General features: G+C 40.0%; 1 protein-coding gene across 5 annotated transcripts in view; it reads left to right on the plus strand.

Annotated features, from left to right (window-relative positions):
- The window catches only part of Ube4B (Ubiquitination factor E4B), a 679,226-nt gene that overhangs the window by 303,731 nt on the left and 353,857 nt on the right, over positions 1 to 21,638 (plus strand). For all 5 annotated transcript variants that reach the window (XM_076183024.1, XM_076183023.1, XM_076183022.1 and 2 more), the window contains one exon: positions 17,305 to 17,493. In XM_076183024.1, the coding sequence (XP_076039139.1) occupies positions 17,305 to 17,493 (189 nt within the window). The remainder of the gene's footprint in view (positions 1 to 17,304; positions 17,494 to 21,638) is intronic.

Here is a 21,638-nt window from a genome sequence, read left to right on the forward strand (position 1 = left end):
ATCATTTATATATATTTTTTGCATCCGACCTAGTTATGGACCAAAAGGTCTCCTGTCAGCATGCTCCTCCTTTGTAATCCTTTGACTGAAAGTAATGAGTTTTTGAGGGTACTGGACCTGAGGCTGAGAAAATGGTACATTAAAAAAAAGGAAACATAAACCAAGAAAGAGAAGAAAAGAAGAAATTAGAAATAACATGCACAAATATAGATGGAATGATTTCTGGACTAAACAAATTAAAGGTGGGACTTCATCAGGAATGTGTTATGTTGCCCTGTGCTGTTCAATCTATACATGGATGGGGTGGTGCGAGAGGTGAATGCAAGGGTAGTGGGTCAGGTGATGGAGATGGTTAAAGAAAATGGAGAAAAGTGGGAAATAAGCCAATTGTTGTTTGTTGATGACACTGTGGTTGTAGCAGGATCAGAGGAGGGATTGAGGAAGTTAGTGACCGAGTTTGAGAAGGTGTGTGAAAGAAGGAAGGTGAAGATAAATGTGGGCAAAAGTAAGGTGATGAGATGTACAAGGGGAGAGAGTGATAGCAGGCTGGAAGTGAGCATTAAGGGAGAGCAACTGGAGGAAGTGGATAGTTTTAGATACTTGGGTGCGAATGTGGCAGGAAGGAAGGAGTGGGGGTGGAGGTAGAATGTAGATTGAGAGAAGCGAGTAAATGCCTTGGTGGATTAAAAAGTGTAATGAGAAATAGACATCTGGGAATGGATGCTAAGAGGAGGTTATATATTTACCTACAGTGCTCGACAAGGAAGTACGAACAGTTAGCGAGAATGAGTGATGGGAGAATGAATGAGTCATAAATCAATAAACAAAAGCTCACTTCATACCTCCAATACATTGATGGGTGGCCTTTATGTGCAATGATCTCATGAAGGCGGTTTGCAATGGAAGTGGCATACTTGGCAAGATGTGCAGGGGTTATACTAGCCCAGGATTGGTGAATGGCTGCCTTTAGCTTGGGCACAGAGCTCGTATCTTTACCCTGCAGGTCTTGTTTAATGTGGTTCCACATGTTTTCTATTGGGTTTATGTCAGGACTATTGCCTGGCCAGTCTGCTATGTAAGGTATATGACAGTCTTTAAGCCACTGAGTAACACTACGAGCAGTGTGGACTGGGGTGTGATCTTGTTGAAAGATGTTAGCACCTGAGCTATCAAAAGAATCCTCCAGGTGGTCATTTAAGAGTTCATAATAAACATATTGGTTCACTTTTACATTTTTCAGTAGTACAACAAGGCTCCCAAGTCTTCTTCCACTAAAACTTCCCCATACCATGAGGGAATCAGGGTGTTTCACTGTTTGTTGAACATACCGGGGGGTCAAGAGGGTCGCTACCCGCACGCCGATACACGTTTCCACCCCTATTGCCAGTCACAGTAAAGGTGGACTCATCGGTCCAGAGAACATTCAGCCACTTGTCATCATCCCACTGAAGATATTTCTTGCAAAACTCGACCCTATGGCGCCTCTGGTTAAGAGTGAGAAGAGGCTTCTTCACTGGGCGGTGACTTCTGTACCCAAGGTCGTGAATGCTGTGGCTAACTGTTCACACGCTAACCTCCCCAAAGAGTCACGGGTTACTTTCTTTTATTTTTCTGGCGTAACACGTGGATTATGCTCTAACTGTCTCTTGAGAACATTAGTAGCACGAGGGAATGTCTTTTTGGGGTACTTTTTCCTTGGTTTGTAACCAGGTGCGTCACAGCCACCTTCCTTCTTAAAAATGGCAACCCACTTGCACACAGACGTCTTGCCAACCCCAACCTGCTCTATTATTTCCTTTGTTTGGTGACCAGATTTATATAAAGCTATGCTCTGGGTTAGTCTCTTGTGATAAATACTTGTTCTTGCCCATATTAACCTCTTCACTCCGGGCCAAAATCTCGCGGGCAGATTATCTGCCAGACGTACGATGTGTTGTAATAATACTCGCATCATAAAATATAGTCACCGGTTATATCGATCGTTCTCTCTTTCACCCGTGAATTTTGATAACCATAGAAAATGTGATGAAGACAGTTTAGAGAGTATGTCATTACGCAGGGGCAACTACAATAAATGTAATCAAGATGCCGATATGGCAGCCTTGCATATCCACTTGCTCCTCATGCCGCCTACGTATGCGGCACCGTATGGAAGGGGTTAAGGCTAGAAAGCACCTCTGTCTACAAAAAACACTGACCACCTAGGTGGCGTCACCAGAACACTCACGGAACAAAAAGCCTCCCCACGAAGGCTAAGAGGCAACTGAGGGATGATTGATAGCATGCGTCATAAACCCTACCCTTAGCTCCACCCACTTGCCCGTTTGCACTTCTTTGTCCATATCATTTACCCCCCTGGAGGATTCTTTTAATAGCTCAGGTGCTAACATTTTTCAACAAGATCATGCCCCAGCCCACACTGCTCGTAGTGTTACTCAGTGGCTTAAAGACTGTCATATACCTTACATAGCAGACTGGCCTGGCAATAGTCCTGACATAAACCCAATAGAAAACATGTGGAACCACATTAAACAAGACCTGCAGGGTAAAGATACGAGCTCTGTGCCCAAGCTCAAGGCAGCCATTCACCAATCCTGGGCTAGTATAACCCCTGCACATCTTGCCAAGTACGCCACTTCCATTGCAAACGACCTTCATGAGATCATTGCATGTAAAGGCCACCCATCAAAGTATTGGAGGTACGAAGTGAGCTTTTGTTTATTGATTTATGACTCATTCATTCTCCTCATCACTCATTCTCGCCAACCGTTCGTACTTCCTTGTTAAGCACGGTAGTTGTACTTTACGGGACGGGATGCTATGCTCATTGTGACCTGTTTTCGTATCTCTCCACATCTAGTTTATTCTTGAACTCATGCTTAGTTCTGCCATTCACTGTTTCACTGTTCAGTTTGTTCCAGACATCGATCACTCTGTGCAGGAAACTTCTTTTTCAGGTCTCTTCTGTAACTGTCCTTCTTTAGCTTTTTATTGTGTCCTCTTGCTTCTCTCTTTCTCTCTTGTCCCATTTCAATAGGTCATCTCTATCAAGAACTTCCATCCCTTTCGTAATTCTGAAGATGGTGAACAGGTCGCCTCTTTCCCCTCTGCTCCAGTGTTGACAGCTGTAATTTCACCATTGTTCATATGTCAAATTTGATAGTGTGGGTGCAATCTTTGTCGCCACTCTTTGGATTCTTTCTAATTTCTTTGTGTTTTTCTTTGTGCTTGGTGCCCACATTGATATAGCATATTCTAGTGTCAGTCTTATCAATGTAGTAATTATTTTCTTAACCATCTCTTCAACCATGCAGTCGAAAGCCAATTTCATTGATCTTAATAAGTTGTAAGTCTCTGAATAATTTATTTACATGTTAGTCAGGTGTCAAGTCACTTGAGATGATTACTCGTAGGTCCCTCTCTGAGTTTACTTTCTTTACTTCTTTGTTTCCAATCATATATTTTCCCGAAACTCTATTTTTGCCCCTCCCAAATTCCATTATGCTACATTTCTTGATGTTGAAGTTCATCTCGTATTTCTGGCTCCATTCCCATACTTTATCCAGGTCATCTTGTAGCGATCTGCAATCTTCTTTCTTCTGTTTTCACTCTCTTGAGTAATTTGGTATTGTCGGCAAATAAATTTATGTAACAATTTACTCCTTTGTCCATATCATTTATGTATATGGCAAACATTAAAGGAGCCAAAATAGAGCCTTGTGGGATGCCGCTTTTTACATCTTCCCATTTCGAACTTTTGTCTCTAAGTACCACTCTCATTTTTCTCCCAGTTAAGAAGTCCTTCACCCATTCCAATAGTTTACCTTGAATTCCTCCTATTTTTTTCAATTTTACTTATTAATTTTTTGTGTGGTACCTTGTCAAAAGCTTTCTGCAAATCCAGGAAGGCACAGTCTGCCCATCCATCTCTTTCTTGTATTATCTCAATTGGTCTCGAGTAAAAGCAGATTAGATTTGTGGTGCATGATCTTCCACTTCTAAAACTAAATTGTTTGGGGTTCATTATTTTCTTTTCTTTCAAGTGTTTGGTGCATCTGTTCCTGATAATCTTTTAGCATATTTTTGCTACAGTGCTTGTGAAGGACACCGGTCTAAAGTTTGTAGGATCTTCCCTGTTTCTTCCTTTGTACATTGGTACTATGTTTGCATCTTTCTAATCTTGCAGTACCTTTCCCTCTTTTAATGAGAAGTCTGTTATCTTGTGTAGCTTATCTGTCAGTTCGTCTATACACTCTTTCAATATCCAATTTACAATTTCATTTGGTCCGTGCAACTTTCTGACATCTAGGCTTTTTATTTGGTCTCTTATTTCCCTCTGTGTTATTTTTATTTCCTTCATTGTGGGTGAACTTTCTAGTTGTTCGTCCTCCTGGGGTTGTGAGCTCTCAAATGTAAAAATAGACCTGAAATGTCTGATCATAACTTCTGCCATCTCTGTGTCGTCTATGTACTCTTGATCTCCTTCACGCAATTTTACTATATCATGCTTATCCTTTAGTTTGTCATTTACATATCTGTAAAAGAGTTTTGGTTGATCCTTACATTTGTCTATCATATCCCTTTCATTTTCTCTATTTTCTTTCCTGCATATGTTTACATATTTGTTTCTAAGTTTTTATATGTTTGCCATTTAGATGTTTCCCTGTCTTTTTTCCATATTTTCCATGCTTTATCTTTTGTTGAACAAACATTTTACATAAATTTCTTTTTTGTTTCTTTTTTTGGTACATTTGTTAACTCCCTCTTTATAATTTTCTTTAAAAATGTTCCATTTGTCATCCATATTTGTTTCCTCTTTAGAGAACCTATCCCAGTTTGCGTTTTGGAAAAATTTCCTTAGTTCTACAAAGTTTGTTTTGTTGTACATAAATCTTCCTTCTCTGTGTTTGTCACTTCTATCTATGTTGTTCTGTTCTTTTAGTTCAAACTCTATTAGTATATGATTGCTTTTTCCAATTGGTGTTTTATACTCCATTCTGTTCACAATATCTGGTTCAGAGGTTAATACTAGGTCTAGTTTCGATGGTTCCTCATCATTTCTATATCTAGTATTCTCCTTCACCCGTTGTGTTAGAGTGTATTCGATGGTCATATCTAGTAGCATGTTGTTCCAGAATTCATCTCCGCCCTTGACTGTCATTTCTTCCCAAATTATGTCTTTTGCCTTAAAACACCCATGAATTACTATGTTTCCACCCTCTTTCAGTAATTTGTATAGCACCTTTATTGTTTCTTCCAATAATTTGGAATGTTCACTATCTGGCCATGCATGGGTTTTTGGTGATACATATGAAGGAGTTATTATGCCAACAGCACTGTACGGGGCAGAAACATGGAACATAAGAGAGGAAGAGAGAAGGAGTTTGAATGTGTTTGAGGTGAAATATCTGAGAAGTATGATAGAGGTTACTAGGCTAGATAGAGTAAGAAATGAGGAGGTGAAGAGGAGAACAGGGGTGGAAAGGGAGCTGGCAGATAGGGTTGATGAAAGAGTATTAGGATGGTTTGGACACATGGAAAGAATGAGTGAAGAAAGATTAGTAAAAGATGTGTGGAAGGCAGAGGTGGAAGGAGTGAATATGAGGGGACATCCTAGGAAGAGATGGATGGATGGGGTGAAAGGGGCATTACAAAAGAGAGGAATGTCTTTTGAGGAAGGACAGGAGAGCACAGAAGATAGGGGTGAATAAGAACATAAGAATGAAGGAGACTGCAAGAGACCATAAGGCCTACACTAGGCAGCTCTGTATCCATCACCACCTGTCATCCCCATTCATAAAGTTGTCCAATCGCTTCTTAAAACAACTGATGGTTTCAGCGCTTACTACATGGTTACTAAGTTTATTCTACTTATTGACCACCTTATTAGTAAACCAATTCTTGCCTATTTCCTTTTTAAATCTAAATTTGTCCAGTTTATAACCATTACTGCAAGTCCTGCCCTGTTGTTTTAATATGATGACCTTGTTTGCATCACCCTTGTTAAAGCCTTTGATCCACTTGAACACCTCTATTAGATCACCCCACACTCTGCGTCTTTTCAGAGAGTGTAAGTTAAGGTGCCTAAGCCTCTCTTCATAAGGCAAATTTCCGAGTCCATGTATCATTTTGGTCATTCTTCTCTGTACTGATTCTAGTGAATTGATGTCTAATCTGTAGGACGGAGACCAAAACTGTACCGCATAGTCAAGGATGGGTCTAACTATCTCTAGATAGAGTTTAATAATTACCTCTGCACTTCTATTCGTTACCGTCCTAGCAATGAAACCTAATGGAGAAGGGTTGTGTATGGATGATGCTGTGATGCATGAGGGGGAGTGGGTGGGGGGAGGGTGGGTTAGGAAGTATGTATGAGAAAAAATTTGATGCAGCCCGAAGGGATTTCTCCCCATCTTCTTCTTACCTGCATGAGGGGATGGAGAGGGGGGGGGTTGCCAAATTTATGAAGTGGCCTTACTTTGGATATGCTGTGTCTTGTGACACTGCTTCTTACCCAGGGCAGTGGACAGGATGCAGGGATGACCCGTCATCCAGGAGCTGCCAAGATAAGAGGGAGGGAGGAGGGTGGAGGGGAGTAGAATATGTAGGGAATGGAATGGGTGGGAGTGATTTCTATGCCTTTTTCTTTTTGACTACCCCCCCCCCCCCGTGTAAGGGAGAAAAAGCCTTTGGTATATATATGTATGACCAGATATAGAAACAATGAAGAACCGTCGAAACTGGACTTGATATTCACATATGATCCTGAAATAGTGGACAAAATGGAATACAAGACATTAGTTGGGAATAGTGACCACATCCTAATAGAGTTCGAACTAAAAGAACTAAATGATGTGAGAAGAGATGAGAAACATAGAAAAGGAAGACTAATGTACAACAGATACTCTCTTCTCTTCCTCCACAACCACCAAATACCAGCCTCCGGAAATATATTCATAATCATATCACTCACCGCTTCATTAACACACTGAAAGACAACACACTGCTGCATGCCAGACCCCCTGATATCCACCCTTCTGAATCCTCTCTCCCACGAAAGGACAGAGTCCACCTGGCCAGACTGCAGTGCGGCCACCACCCAGCACTTCTAAGCTACCAGAAGAGGCTGGATGACCGCATTGTGAACAGCTGCCCAGGATGTAACACTTCACCTCATACCATACAACACATAATGGAAGACTGCATTATACACAATCATGCATGCAAACAACACAACATACATTCTATAAAGGATTTGTGGGAAAACCCAGTTTCGGCTGTAGCATTCCTTGGGGAGACGGGACTGCTCGGACAGACAGTCTAGGGAACAACAACAACAAAACTGACTTAAAAAAATTAGACATTTTTTTCAAAATACAAACTGGGAAAAAAAATTAAATGAAAAAACAAAGATGGAAGAGAAATGGAACATTAAAAGAAAAATACAAGGAGGGAACAGATGAATACATACCAAAGAAGAAACAAAAAAGGGTATTCATAAAGATCAACCCAAATTATTTTATATGTAAATGGCAAGCTAAAGAAATAAACGGGAAATAATTAAATTATGTCAAGGTAACAGAGAATACACAGAAGATATATAAATGGCAAATATTATGAACAAACATTTCAAATCTGTATTCACCAAAGAAAAAATCTACAAAACTGTGATCAGAGAAATGAAGTAAGATTTCCTCCAATGAAGGAATTAGATATTACTCAGAATGAAATAATGAATCTAATATTAAAGTTTGATGTTAAGAAATCACATGGCCCAGACGGTGTTGCAAACTGGATACTAAAGGAATGTATAGATGAACTAACAGGAAAAATATACAAAATGGTTAAATGCTTACTCAAAGAAGGAAAATTACCAGGAGACTGGAAAAATGCCAGTATAGTGCCAATATATAAGGGGGGAAATAAGAAAGACCCAACAAATTATAGACCAGTGTCCCTAACAAGTACCACACAGAAAATTTGTATAATTACTGGAAACAATAGGAGGCATACATGGAAAACTATAGAATTGGGTGGAGGATTTCCTACATGGAAGAAAAATTAGAGTAGTGCTCAGAGACAAATATTCAAAATAGGAAGAAATGACTAGTGGCAACCCACAGGGGTCTGATGATGTTTGATATATATGTGAATGACATGGATGAAAGTAATGAATGTTACATGAAATTCTTTGTGGATGATGCAAAGTTATTAAGGGGACCTGTGGACGCGATCACTCGAAAAATTCTGGCACATGAACGAATTTTAGGTAAAAATTTCAAAAGAATCTATGATGGTGGTAACACTTCGACCAAATATTACAGCTCAATTTTTTTTTTTTTTTTTTTTTTTTTTTTTTTTTTCAGAACAAGCACCCGGCTGACGCCGGCCATTGCTTGGCCTGTGGCGCTGCTCGCTTCGTTTTCGGGGTGCTTCGCGCCCCAGGGCTCTGCCCTCATTGTTTTAATGTATGATTTGTTCGGTTTGGTTTAGATAATAAAAGAGAGGAACCCATACAGGTTTTTTTTTTTTTATTCAGTACCGGTAATAACAACATCTTTGGACGCTTTAGGTCGTTTACGTGGTGGAGTCCTAACTTCGTCTTCCGAATCATCCTTGTCGTCATTGTCACTCCATCTCTTTACCGCCTTCACGATGAAGTCCTTCATTCCTTCTTGCCCCTTCTTCACCTTCATTTCTTCTTTAATTTTTTCTAATAATTCCTCTAAATCCTAATATTCAATTTTATGGTATTCGCCAATAGACTCACACATACATACACACACACACACACGAACGCACACACGCACACACACACCTTCGCACGCACGAACACACCTTCGCACGCACGAACACGCACGCAAACACACACGCACGCACACACACATGCACGCACACGCACAATATATATATATATATGTATATATATATATATATATATACACACACACATAAACATGCATGCACACAAACACTATATATTATATATATATATATATATATATATATATATATATATATACACACATATATACAGTATATTATATATATATATGTATATATGTATATATATATATTATATTATATACATATATATAATATATATATATATATTATATATATATATATATATTATATATATATATATATGTCATGACACCTAATATTGAACATATCTGGGTTGCGTGTACAGATGTAAATTGATATACTGTACATTGTTAGTTTCTTCGATCACTACTTTTGGGGCTTGGGGCCAGAAGAATTTCCCTCACTTGAGGGTCCGTTGTTAGCTGGCGGGTTTCTCGCCTGAGCCAATATCAATGGCCGATGCAACAACGTGAGGAGCCTTTGAAAGGCGCAGCAATCATATTGCTGTGACCCAGGCTCCAGCTGGTGGGGTTCTTCTCCGAATTCCTGCAGGGAAATTAATTTTGTCCTGCATGGAGTTTTCGGCTTAAGGACTTTTCGGTGAAACTGTCTTACCGACTCTTTTGTCGAGAAGTGTTTGACTGTAGTATATAGAGCGGGGAATGTTTTGCTGTGTTCTGCCCTTAGCTGGCAAAGGTACCGTTTATTGGATCGTAGGTCGGCATTTTGAATTTTTTTCTGACATGTCACCCATTACCTAAAGTGGCATTGTCGCTTCTTCTGCACGGCGTCGGGTTCCCCTGGCATTTCGTCGACCACCTAGTTGTATAATCGTCAAAAACTTCTGAGGACTTGCACCCTCGGAGGACTGGCAACCTCGGAGGACTTGCACCCTCGGAGGACTTGCACCCTCGGAGGACTTGCACCCTTGGAGGACTTGCACCCTCGGAGGACTTGTACCCTCGGAGAACTTGTACCCTCGGAGAACTTGCACCCTCGGAGGATTTGCACCCTGGGAGGACTTGCACCCTCGGAGAATTTACAGCCTCGAAAGGCTTACTGCCTCGGAGAACTTACGACCTCGGAGGACTTACAGACTCTCCAAGACATGTAACATTTTTAAAATGTGTCACCTTTGAAATGGTTTAATCTAATTTATTATTGGTAACGATGATCGTCCATGGCTCAACGATGATCGTCCATGGCTCAATGATGATCGTCCACGGCTCAACGATGATCGTTCTTGACTCAACAATGTTCGTTCTTGACTCAACGATGATCGTCCATTGCTCAACGATGATCGTTCACGGCTCAACGATCATCATCCACGGCTCAACGATGATCGTCCACGGCCCAACGATGATCGTCCATGGCTCAACGATGAACGTCCACGGCTCAACGATGATCGTCCACGGCTCAACGATGATCATTCTTGACTCAACGATGATCGTCCACTGCTTAATGATGATCGTCCATGGCTCAACGATGATCGTCCACGGCTCAACGATGATCGTCCATTGCCTAACGATGATCGTCCACGGCTCAACTATGATCGTCCATGGCTAAACGATGATCATTCTTGACTCAACAATGTCCATGGCTCAACGATGATCGTTCTTGACTCAACGATGATCGTCCATTGCTCATCGATGATCGTTCACGATTCAACGATCATCACCCACGGCTCAACAATGATCGTCCACGGCTCAACGATGATCGTCCACGGCTCAACGATGATCGTCCACGGCTCAACGATGATCGTCCACGGCTCAACAATGATCGTCCACGGCTCAACGATGATCGTCCATGGCTCAACAATGATCGTCCACGGCTCAACGATGATCGTCCATGGCTCAACGATGATCGTTCTTGATTCAACGATGATAGTCCATGGCTCAACGATGATCGTCCATTGTTCAACGATGATCGTTCACGGCTCAACGATCATCATCCACGGCTCAACGATGATCGTTCACGATTCAACGATCATCACCCACGGCTCAACGATGATCGTTACGGTTCAACGATGATCGTCCACGGCTCAACGATGATCGTCCACGGCTCAACGATGATCGTCCACGGCTCAACGATGATCGTCCATGGCTCAACGATGATCGTTCTTGATTCAACGATGATAGTCCATGGCTCAACGATGATCGTCCATTGTTCAACGATGATCGTTCACGGCTCAACGATCATCATCCACGGCTCAACGATCATCACCCACGGCTCAACGATGATCGTCCACGGCTCAACGATGATCGTCCACGGCTCAACGATGATCGTCCATGGCTCAACAATGATCGTCCACGGCTCAACGATGATCGTCCATGGCTCAACGATGATCGTTCTTGATTCAACGATGATAGTCCATGGCTCAACGATGATCGTCCATTGTTCAACGATGATCGTTCACGGCTCAACGATCATCATCCACGGCTCAACGATGATCGTCCACGGCCCAACGATGATCGTCCATGGTTCAACGATGATCGTCCATGGTTCAACGATGATCGTCCATGGTTCAACGATGATCGTCCATGGCTCAACGATGATCGTCCATGGCTCAACGATGATCGTTCTTGACTCAACGATGATCGTCCATGGCTCAACTCAACGATGATCGTCCATGGCTTACTGGCTCTGGCTTGAGAAGCGTTACAAAATCACCACGTCAACACAGGGGCGCGAGGCGTTTTGCAAAACCACCCAAAAGTCAGAGAACCCATCCAATTAATTTTTTAGTAGTACTAAGATAAAATAGGTTATTGGCAACCTCTGGCAACCCCATTGTATATTGAAATAAAGTAAAAATTTCAATAGCCAATTCTGTTTTGTTTATCTGGCAACTCTTCACACCACTCAGAAGCAAGCTGTGATTCTCTACTTCTCTTGGTGCCTTTTAAAAGTTAGTGGGAGGGGCATGTCGCTTTCCAGCCTCCCAGATGAAATCCCCCTCTCCTGAAAAATTAATGTTTTTGTTCTTTAATAAGCCATATCTCTGGTTCTATTTTACATATTATTTTGATTGTTGTACTATTGTGAAGGAAAAAAAGTGATACTTTAATTTGTTAAGAAAAGAAATAAAGGAAACTCTGATGTAAAATTTTTGTTTAATTTATCCTAACAGATTTTCACAGCGTTTTTCACTATTCAAAATAGAAAAAATCATGGGAAAAAAAAAATAATAAAATATTATCTTACCAAGTTGTTACCAAGATTATAATCTTTCATTTCCAGCATAGGCAGTATATTCACTACACAACATATACATGTGACTGAAACAGTTTAGTGGGGAATTATACTCTATTGGAAAAGGTAATTATACATAAGTTCACCAGAGAAGTTGAACAACTTTTATGACACGTTCACATATAAGAACTCCCAGGTTCCCCAAGAGAATAAACTCCAAAATAGACTGTGACTCATTACAGAGTGATCTGAAGAAAGTCTCAAAGTGGAGCAAGATATGAGAAGTAGAATTCAACATCAAGAAATGCAGTATAATCGAATTTGGGAAAAGCAAAAATGGGTATCAGGACAGTATAAAATTGACAGAAAAGAAGTGAAAGTAAATTCTGAAAGGGGCCTATGAGTAATCATCACCAAAGACACATCGCCAGATAAACATAAATAAAATAGTCAGAGAAATGTACAATTTGTTGATATCAATGAAAGTGGGCTTTAGATACCTGGATAAGGAAATGAAAAAAAAAAAAAAAAAAAAACATTACAAATACTGATAAGGCCAAAACTGGAATATTCAGCACTGATATGGTCACCCAGTACAAAAAAGAATATAAGAAAATTAGAATACAAAGAGCAACAACAAAGATGGCCCCAACACTTTCAAACCTGACATATGAACAGAGACTGGCCGAATTGGAACTGCCAACCCTGGAACAAAGAAGAGAATGAGGGGACCTACTAACCATCTACAGGATTATGAAAGGAAAGGAACGCCTTGATAGAGAGGACTTATTAAAGTGGGACAAAGGAAAAATGAGGACATGCAATGAAACTCAAAAAGGACAGCTACAGAAGAGACCTGAAAAAGAACAGCTTCCCACACACAGTGATAGATATATGGAACAAATTGGATGAAAAGACAGTGTGTACATACACAATACAAGAATTTAAGAACAAATTTGATCTTGCAAGATACAAAAATGGTCACCACGAGCACAGCTCCCCTTCCTGAAAAATACAACTAGGTAAATAAAGTGTTGGTACAACAAAAAGTGTAGTGAAGCTAAAGATAAAAGAGACAAAGCCTGGAAAAGATGGGGGGGGGGGGAAGACCAAATGGCAAACATAATCAAACTAAGAAATGAATATGTAAAGATACACAGAGAAGAAAAAGAAACTATGAAAAAGACATAATAGATAAATGCAAGGACCAACCTTAACTATTTTACAGATATATAAATGACCAACTAAAAGACAAACAGGAAATAGTGAAACTGCGTGAAGGAAATAAAGAATATATAGATGATGTAGAAATGGCTGAAATTATGATCAAGCATTTTAAATCTGTATTCACAATTGAAAACTCACAAAATTGGGAGGAAGGACATAGAGAAAGATCCCCCACAATGAAAGAAATAATGGTGACACAGAAAGAAATAAGAGAAATAAAAAACCTTGATGTTAGAAAGTCATACAGGCCAGATGGTATTGCAAATTGGATAATGAAAGAAAGTATATATGAACTAATGGACAAAATACACAAGATAATTGATTTCTCTCTCTGACAAGGGAAAATACAGACGCTCCTCAACTTACGTTTTAGTTACGTTCCGAACGGCGGAACATAAGTTGAAAATGAACATAAGTTACTGTACTATACATCTGTAAATTCTATTACCGTATCTTATAAAACACCCCAAAATCATTAATTAAACACAACATTGTAAAATAATAACATTAATTTCAAATAGATTAAATTCAAGCAACATAAATTGAGATGGTGGAGGAGGAGGGGGATGAGGAGGCGGCAAGGCATTTTCAGTTTGTCGTCTGCGCAATGTAAACAATGGATGCAGCATCGTGCGCAAGTATCGTTTGAACTACGGAGAGCGCGGTAAACTAAAAAATGTACTAAAAAATTTTTTTTTACAAATTTTTTTTTGCCGTCGGTTCAAACGTAAAATCGAAAAAATGTAAAACCATAGAATTGGAAAAATGCAAATGTTGTACCAATATACAAAGGAGACTGGTCTCCCTTACAAGTACTATAGCAAAAATATGGGAAAAAGTTATCAGAAGTAAATGGATTAAACACTTGGAGGACAACAAAATACTAAATCCAAAGCAATTTGGATTTAGAAGTGAAAGATCATGTACCACAAACTTAATATGCTATTACTCAAGATTAATAGAAATAATTGAAGAAAGGGACAGATGGGCAGATTGTGCCTTCTTAGATTTACAAAAGGCATTTGACAAAGTACCACACAAACAGCTGCTAAGAAAAATTGAAACGATAGGTAGAATACAAGGAAAGTTATTGGAATGGATGAAATATTTCTTTAATGGGAGACAAGAACTCAGATTGGGAAGAAATGATAAGTGGAGTCCCACAAGGCTCTGTTTTGGCTCCGATAATGTTTACCATATATATAAATGATATGGATGAAAGTGTGGAATGTAATATGAACTTCTTTGCAGACGATGCGAAACTACTAAAGAGAGTAAGTACAGAGGAAGATTGCAAATCATTTCAAGAAGACCTGGACAAAATCTGGAAATGGAGTCAGAAGAGTGAAGTGAATTTCAGTATCAAGAAATGTAGTATAATGGAATTTGGAAAAAGCAAAATCATAATATCAGGTCATTACAAAATTGGTACAACTCAGAAAGGGACCTAGGAGTAACTATTACCAGTGACATGACACCAGACAAACACATCAGTAAATTATTAGTTACATTGATAAGACCAAAATTGGAGTACGCTGTGACACTATGGACATCAATTACTAAAAAGAATGTAAAGAAATTGGAAAGAACTCAAAGAGCAATGACAAAGATGGCACTCCAATTTAGCATACGAACAAAGATTAGATAAACTTGAACTACCTACCCTGGAACAAAGAAGAGAAAGAGGAGAACTGCTAATATACAGAAATATGAAAGGGTTGGAGGTCCTTGATAGAGATAACTTATTAAAGTGGGATAAAAGAAAAACTAGAGGACACATAAAGAAACCTAAAAAGGATAGTTACAGAAGAGATCTGAAAAAGAGTAGCTTCCCACACAGTGATAGATAACTGGAACAAACTTAATGAAGAAACAGAATGCAAAAACTATACAAGAATTTAAGATCAAACTGGGTGCTGAAAGATACAAAAGCTGGTCACCACAAGCATGCTCTCTTCCTGTAAAATACAACTAGGTAATTATAGCTAGGTAAATACTAACCCCAGACAACACAATATATCTTCCCTGAGTGATTTATGTTGCCAGTTACCTAAATGCCACAGGTTTTCTACAAGAAATTCCAGGGGTAGAAGATTGATTGAGTGGTTGCACTTTACCACTTCTATGACTACCTTTTCTGGATCCCCCTGTGATAGGGGGGGAAAAGAATCCTCTCTATTTCTTCTACAAAAAGTCATGGCATTATGCTCTGGGAGGATGACATCAATCAGAACCCTAGTAATTAAGTCATTAATTGTGCATGGTTGTGGTACAGATGAGAATAAAAGTGTGGAAGTGATGAGATAAGAAAGTGCATGGTGGAGTGGCAGGAAGTATCTTCAAGGATAATATATGCAAAGGTAAAACTGGGATGGGAGATATTGGTCTATGTGAGTGCCTACAATTCTGGTAGTGAGAAAAGTGAAGAGGAAAGGGATGTATTTTAGATCAACATAAAATGAGTGCATATAGAGTTTACCTTACCAGATAATGAAAGCTGGTCCTCCATGAGATGGAGGAAAGGGTGGTAGATAGGGGTGGGTGCATGCCTTCAGTGGCTACTTCCCTTGTAAGGGGGAAGAAGCTTTTGGTATATAGATTAAGAGAATTAGGAGGGTAACAGGAGAGTAATGTAGATTTAGGAAGGGAAGGTGTATAGATCAAATAGTCATAGCAAAGAAGTTATGTTAGTAGTTTTGGCAAAATGTATGGGTGTCTGGTTTTTATGGATTTGGATGTGTATAACAAGGTTAAGAAGGCATTATGGGATGTGTTGCAAACATATGGGATAGAGAGAAGTCTGTTGAGTATGTTTCAAAGATTTTATATAAGTAATAGAGCTTGTATTAGGTGAAAAGAATGGCAAGAGTGAATGGTTTGAAGTAAAGGTGGGCCTGTGCCAGTTTTGCATAATGTCTAAGTAGTTCAACATATACATGGAGTGTTATGGGATGTAAATGTTAGGGTGATGGACAGGGATTTGGAACTGGAAAATGAGAATGGGAAGAAGTAGGAAGGGATCCAGTTGTTTGCATGTGGCACTGCACTTGTCACCAAGTTATAGGAGGTACTGAGACAATAGCACTGTCTGGGAGGTGGTATAAGAGGAGAAAGCAGAAAGTAAATGTAGGTAAAATTAAGATCCATGTAGAGAGGATAGCAGTGAGTTGGAGGTGAGTTTGAAGAATGTGAGAAGCTAGAGAAAGTAAAGAGCCTTAAGCATTTAGGGTCATATGTAACAGTGAGGAGAGTAATGGGGGTGGAGAGGAATTATAGTTTAAGGGAAGCAAATGAATGTCTGGAGGTGGTATGAAAAGTGTTATGAAGAATAGATATCTGGCAGTGAACCCAAAAGAAGACTAAAAATGGGTGATAATGCCAAACTACTATTTAAAAATAATCACCGCCCCCCAAACTAACGTAACACTCAACTAACCCTCTTTGATTGTACCTACACCACTGTTTAAATATTTCACAGTCTCAAACTAACTAGACTTTCTCCTAACCTACATCTACCACTTCCATAGCCCTAGTATGATCTTTGCTATTGCAATATTATCCTTGCAGATAATATCCTCTAATGTAGACAGATGTGTGGCTCCAGTCTGTAGGAGTGCCCCAAAACAGTCTCCAAAGCATTGGCTGCATGATAATATGCAACCAATACTCCGGTAATGGGTATAAACTAGACAAATTTAGATTTAAGAAGGTAATAGGCAAGAATTGATTTACTAATAGGGTGGTTGATGAATGGAATAAACTTAGTAACCATGTAGTAAGCACTGAAACTATCAGTTGTTTTAAAAAACGATTAGACAACTTTATGGATGGGGATGACAGGTGGTGATGGATGCGGAGCTGCCTAGTGTAGGCCTTATGGTCTCTTGCAGTCTCCTTTATTCTTATGTTCTTATGTTATATTTATGAGTATTGTGAGTTATCATGATAACATAATCAGATTTATTTATGTATGTATTTTATTCAAGATATCTAATTAAATATTTTTATCTTTGGCAGACTGTCTTACACAAGTTAGTTCATAGTATTTTAGCAAACTCTACATCCAGAGAAGCTGGTCTGAAGTTTTTAGCGTCAGTTTTACGAAGCAACGAAAAAAGAGCACAGATTCATGTAGAAGAACGATTAGTGTCTGGAGATGGACACATGATTAACTTTTTGTCTGTCATGCAACTGTTATCCTATAAGGTATGTTGATTACTTTTGTCTAACTTTTTTATGTATTAACTTTGTGAAAAATTCTCAAGTTATCATTTCAGGAGGTAATTGAAAATTTATATATACGGTACATGAGGAAAGGGAGGCTGTGATTGTGTTAGTGGGAGATGCTAAGAGAATTGTAGGTATAAGTTAGAAGAATGATAAGGTGAGTAGCCTACACCAGGAGGTGAATAGTTGCCGCCAAAGCTGCTGGGAATCGGAAAAGAGTGCAGGATTCAAACCCACAACTAAGTGAATGCGAGACGGGCTATCACAAGGAGGAGATACAGAAGCTTTGAAAGAAATGTAAGCTGGAAAGCAACCTGGATTAGATTGATGTCATGTGAAATGTCTGACGAAGGTGTGAAGTATAAAACCAGTCCAATTGATTATTCTGATACCAAAAATATTTCATGCAGAAAACCCATGGCTCTAAGGTAATAGGCAGCAGCCCCCAGATTGGGCCATAGGTTTCTCAAGGAAGAAATATTGTGTTATTGTCTTGGTATGACCAGGGTTGGACAGTACAGATGGTGTCTGTATATCAGGGAGTATTTTGTTTCTCTGGCCAGGCCTATTCTAAGTTGGTATTATTAGAATGCTGAATGGTGACCTGAATGTAGTTGTCCTAGTATGAATTTTGTATCTTTAGGGAGGGATTTTTTAGAATAGCTAATGTCTTTGGGGGGGTCCTTAATTTCCTCCTGCCTCTCTCCTTTTAAAATTCCAACTCACTGCCACCCTCTCCCCCTGAATAGCTCACCTCAGTTTTGCCCACATTTACTTTAAGCTTTCACCTGTGGCAATTGATTGATATCTGTTTACAAAAAGGCTTCTTCCCCTCATAATGGAGGTAGCCAACTGAGACATACACCCACCTCCACCTGTGTGCTTCCCTTCCATCTCAGTTCCATATGGATGAAGGGCCATCCTTCCCCCTGCTTACTGCCTTGGTAAGAAGCAATGCAGTAATACACAGCAAATCCACAGCAGGGTCTTACAGCTTAAGTTGGTCCCCCATAGCTTCATGGTGATCCTCCCTCCTTGTCCAGTGTAAATAGGGAAGCCAAGGAGAAATCACTTTGGGTCTTGTCAATTTATCATCCATTCATGACCATTCTTCATTCATACAGGGTGTTTGGGATCAATTTAACACTTTTTCAGAAAGGAATTTTTTTTATCTTGGCCAAAAATTTATTTATTCTCAAAATTCAAAGGTCATCTCTTAGAGGATCTTTTGCCAAATACAGCTCACTTAAAAAAGCCACCCTGAGCCTCCACCACAGCCTCCAGGTGGGACCTGAACCTGTAGCATGTGGCCTTCATGGTGTCCTTCAAGAGACACCTGAATACCAATTTGATCTTGGCAATCAGCTCGTTCTTGGTGTTGGAGGCAGTACAATTGGTGTCTTTTTCAACTGCACCCCACACATAGTCCAGGCAAGTTGGGGGGCCAGATGTTAGGACTGGTGAAGTCATAGAAGTTCTCAGACAGCCACTTCTGGGTTTTCCTGGGGGTATTACACAGAGCTGAGCCCTGCTGCCACACATATGGTCCTCACACAGCCGTCCTCTCCATCCAGCACTTGACAACAGTGGACAACTCAATATAGCCATCTGAAGTGAGTCTGAGTCCCTTTTCAAAGATGTGGGGCAGCATGACATGGCCTTCACTGGAAACACACTCAAAGACCATCACAAGAGGACATGCAATGAAACTCAAAAAGGTAACTACAGAAGAGACCTGAAAAAGAACAGCTTCCCACACCGAGTGATAAATATATAGAATAAATTGGATGAAGAAATAGTGTGTGCAAACACAATACAAGAATTTAAGAACAAAATCGATCTTGCGAGATACAAAAACAGGTCACCATGAGCATAGTTCCCCTTCCTGTATAATACAACTTGGTAAATACATGAGCTTCCAAACTGTCAACATCTCACTTGGGCTCTGTAGGCTGTTGAAGAAAATGAAAATTCTTAATAGTGCAAGGGAAACAGGAGGCCTGTTTTGCATTGAATGGGAGGGGGAGCAATTGTGGTTACCCAAAATGATTGATTTAATAAGAGAAAATGCAGGAAAATAAAAACGATGATTTTGAGTCTAGTGTTGACTCGAAAGCAGAGCCATCTTGGAGCGCTACACCAAAGTATAATGTAAACAAAGGAGTTGAGATGCCAGCAAGATTTAGATTGCATAATGAAGACTTCTTTTCTGGTTTTGGTAAGCACAAAAGAAGAAATTTGAGTTGACTCAGAGACATGGAAAGGGAAATGAGTAATAATAGCAAATGGTGGGAGAACGAATTCACTGAACTAAGGAAGGAGATTGTAGAATTAATGGAATATTTAACCCAAGCTCTAACAACGAGATATCCAATCTGAAGAAATCAAACAACTTAGAAACGAACAGAAGATAATAAAAAATTATATTATAGAAAATGAAAAAATGAAAATTAAAGATACTACTGTGAGAACTTAAAAAATTGGTAAATAAGAAAATACAAGAATTAACTGAAAGAACTGAAGAAAAGTTAGGTGAGGAAAGTATGCAAAAGATTAAGAAATGGAATGAAAACAGAAATTGAAGAAATTGCCTTTAACCACTTCACTCCGGGCCAAAATCTTGCAGGCAGCATGAGCTGCCAGATGTACGATGTTTTCGTCATAATATTCGCATCATAAAAAATAGTCACTGCTTATATTGATCGTCCTCTCTTTCTCCCGTGAATTTTGATAACCATAGATGTGATGAAGACAGTTTAGAGAGTATGTCATTATGCAGGGGCAACTACAATAAATGTAATCAAGACGCCGATATGGCAGCCTCGCATATCCACTTGCTCCTCATGCCACCTACGTATGCGGCACCGTATGGAAGAGGTTAAAGAAAGAGTACAACAGATGTAGGAAAGTGCAAAAGATAGAATCATTCAATTAAAGAAAAGGTAAATTGGGTTAGAGATACAGTGGATAGAAAAAAAATATTGTATATGGCATACATACATATACCAAAGGCTTTTTCCCCCAACACGGGGAGTAGCCAAAAAGAAAAAGGCATAGAAACCACTCCCACCCATTCCATTTCCTATATATTCCACTCCTCTCCACCCTCCTCCCTCCCTCTTGGCACCTCCTGGATGACTGGTCATCCCTACATCCTGTCCACTGCCCTGGGTCAGAAGCAGTGTCGCAAGACACAGTACATCCACAGCAAGGCCGCTTCATAAATTCGGCGACCCCCCCCCCCTCTCCATCCCCTCATGCAGAGAAGGAGAAGACAGAGAAATCCCTTCAGGCTGCATCAAACTTTTTCTCATACTTCCTCACCCCCCATCCCCCACCCACTCCCCCTCATGCATCACAACATCATCCATACACAACCCTTCTCCATTCACCCCTATCTTCTGTCCTCTCCCATCCTTCCTCCACAGACACTCCTCTTTTGTAATGCCCCTTTCACCCCATCCATCCATCTTATCCTAGGATGCCCCCTTATATTCACTCCTTCCACCTCTGCCTTCCACACTTCTTTTACTAATCTTTCTTCTCTTATTCTTTCCATGTGTCCAAACCATCCCAATACTCTTTCATCAACCCTATCTCCCAGCTCCTTTCCACCCGTTCTCCTCCTCACCTCGTCATTTCTCACTCTATCCAGCCTAGTAACCCCTATCATACTTCTCAGACATTTCATCTCAAACACATTCAAACTCCTCTCTTCCTCTTTTATGTTCCATGTTTCTGCCCCATACAGTGCTGTTGGCACAATCACTCCTTCATATAACCTCCTCTTAGCATCCATTCCCAGATGTCTATTTCTCATTATACTTTTTAGTCCAAGGCATTTACTCGCTTTTCTCAATCTACATTCTACCTCTACCCCCACTCCTCCCTTTCCTGCCACATTCGCACCCAAGCATCGAAAACTCTCCATTTCCGTCTTTTACCCATAATGCTCACTTCCAGCCTGCTGTCACTCTCTCCCCTTGTACATCTCATCACCATTTGCCCACATTTATCTTCAGCTTCCTTCTTTCACACACCTTCTCAAACTCTGTCACTAACTTTCTCAATCCCTCCTCTGATCCTGCTACAAGTGCAGTGTTGTCATCAAACAACAATTGGCT

This window comes from Oratosquilla oratoria, chromosome 3 (genome assembly GCF_046742065.1).
Source record: "Oratosquilla oratoria isolate Oo_2021 chromosome 3, ASM4674206v1, whole genome shotgun sequence".
NCBI classification, from domain to species: domain Eukaryota; kingdom Metazoa; phylum Arthropoda; class Malacostraca; order Stomatopoda; family Squillidae; genus Oratosquilla; species Oratosquilla oratoria.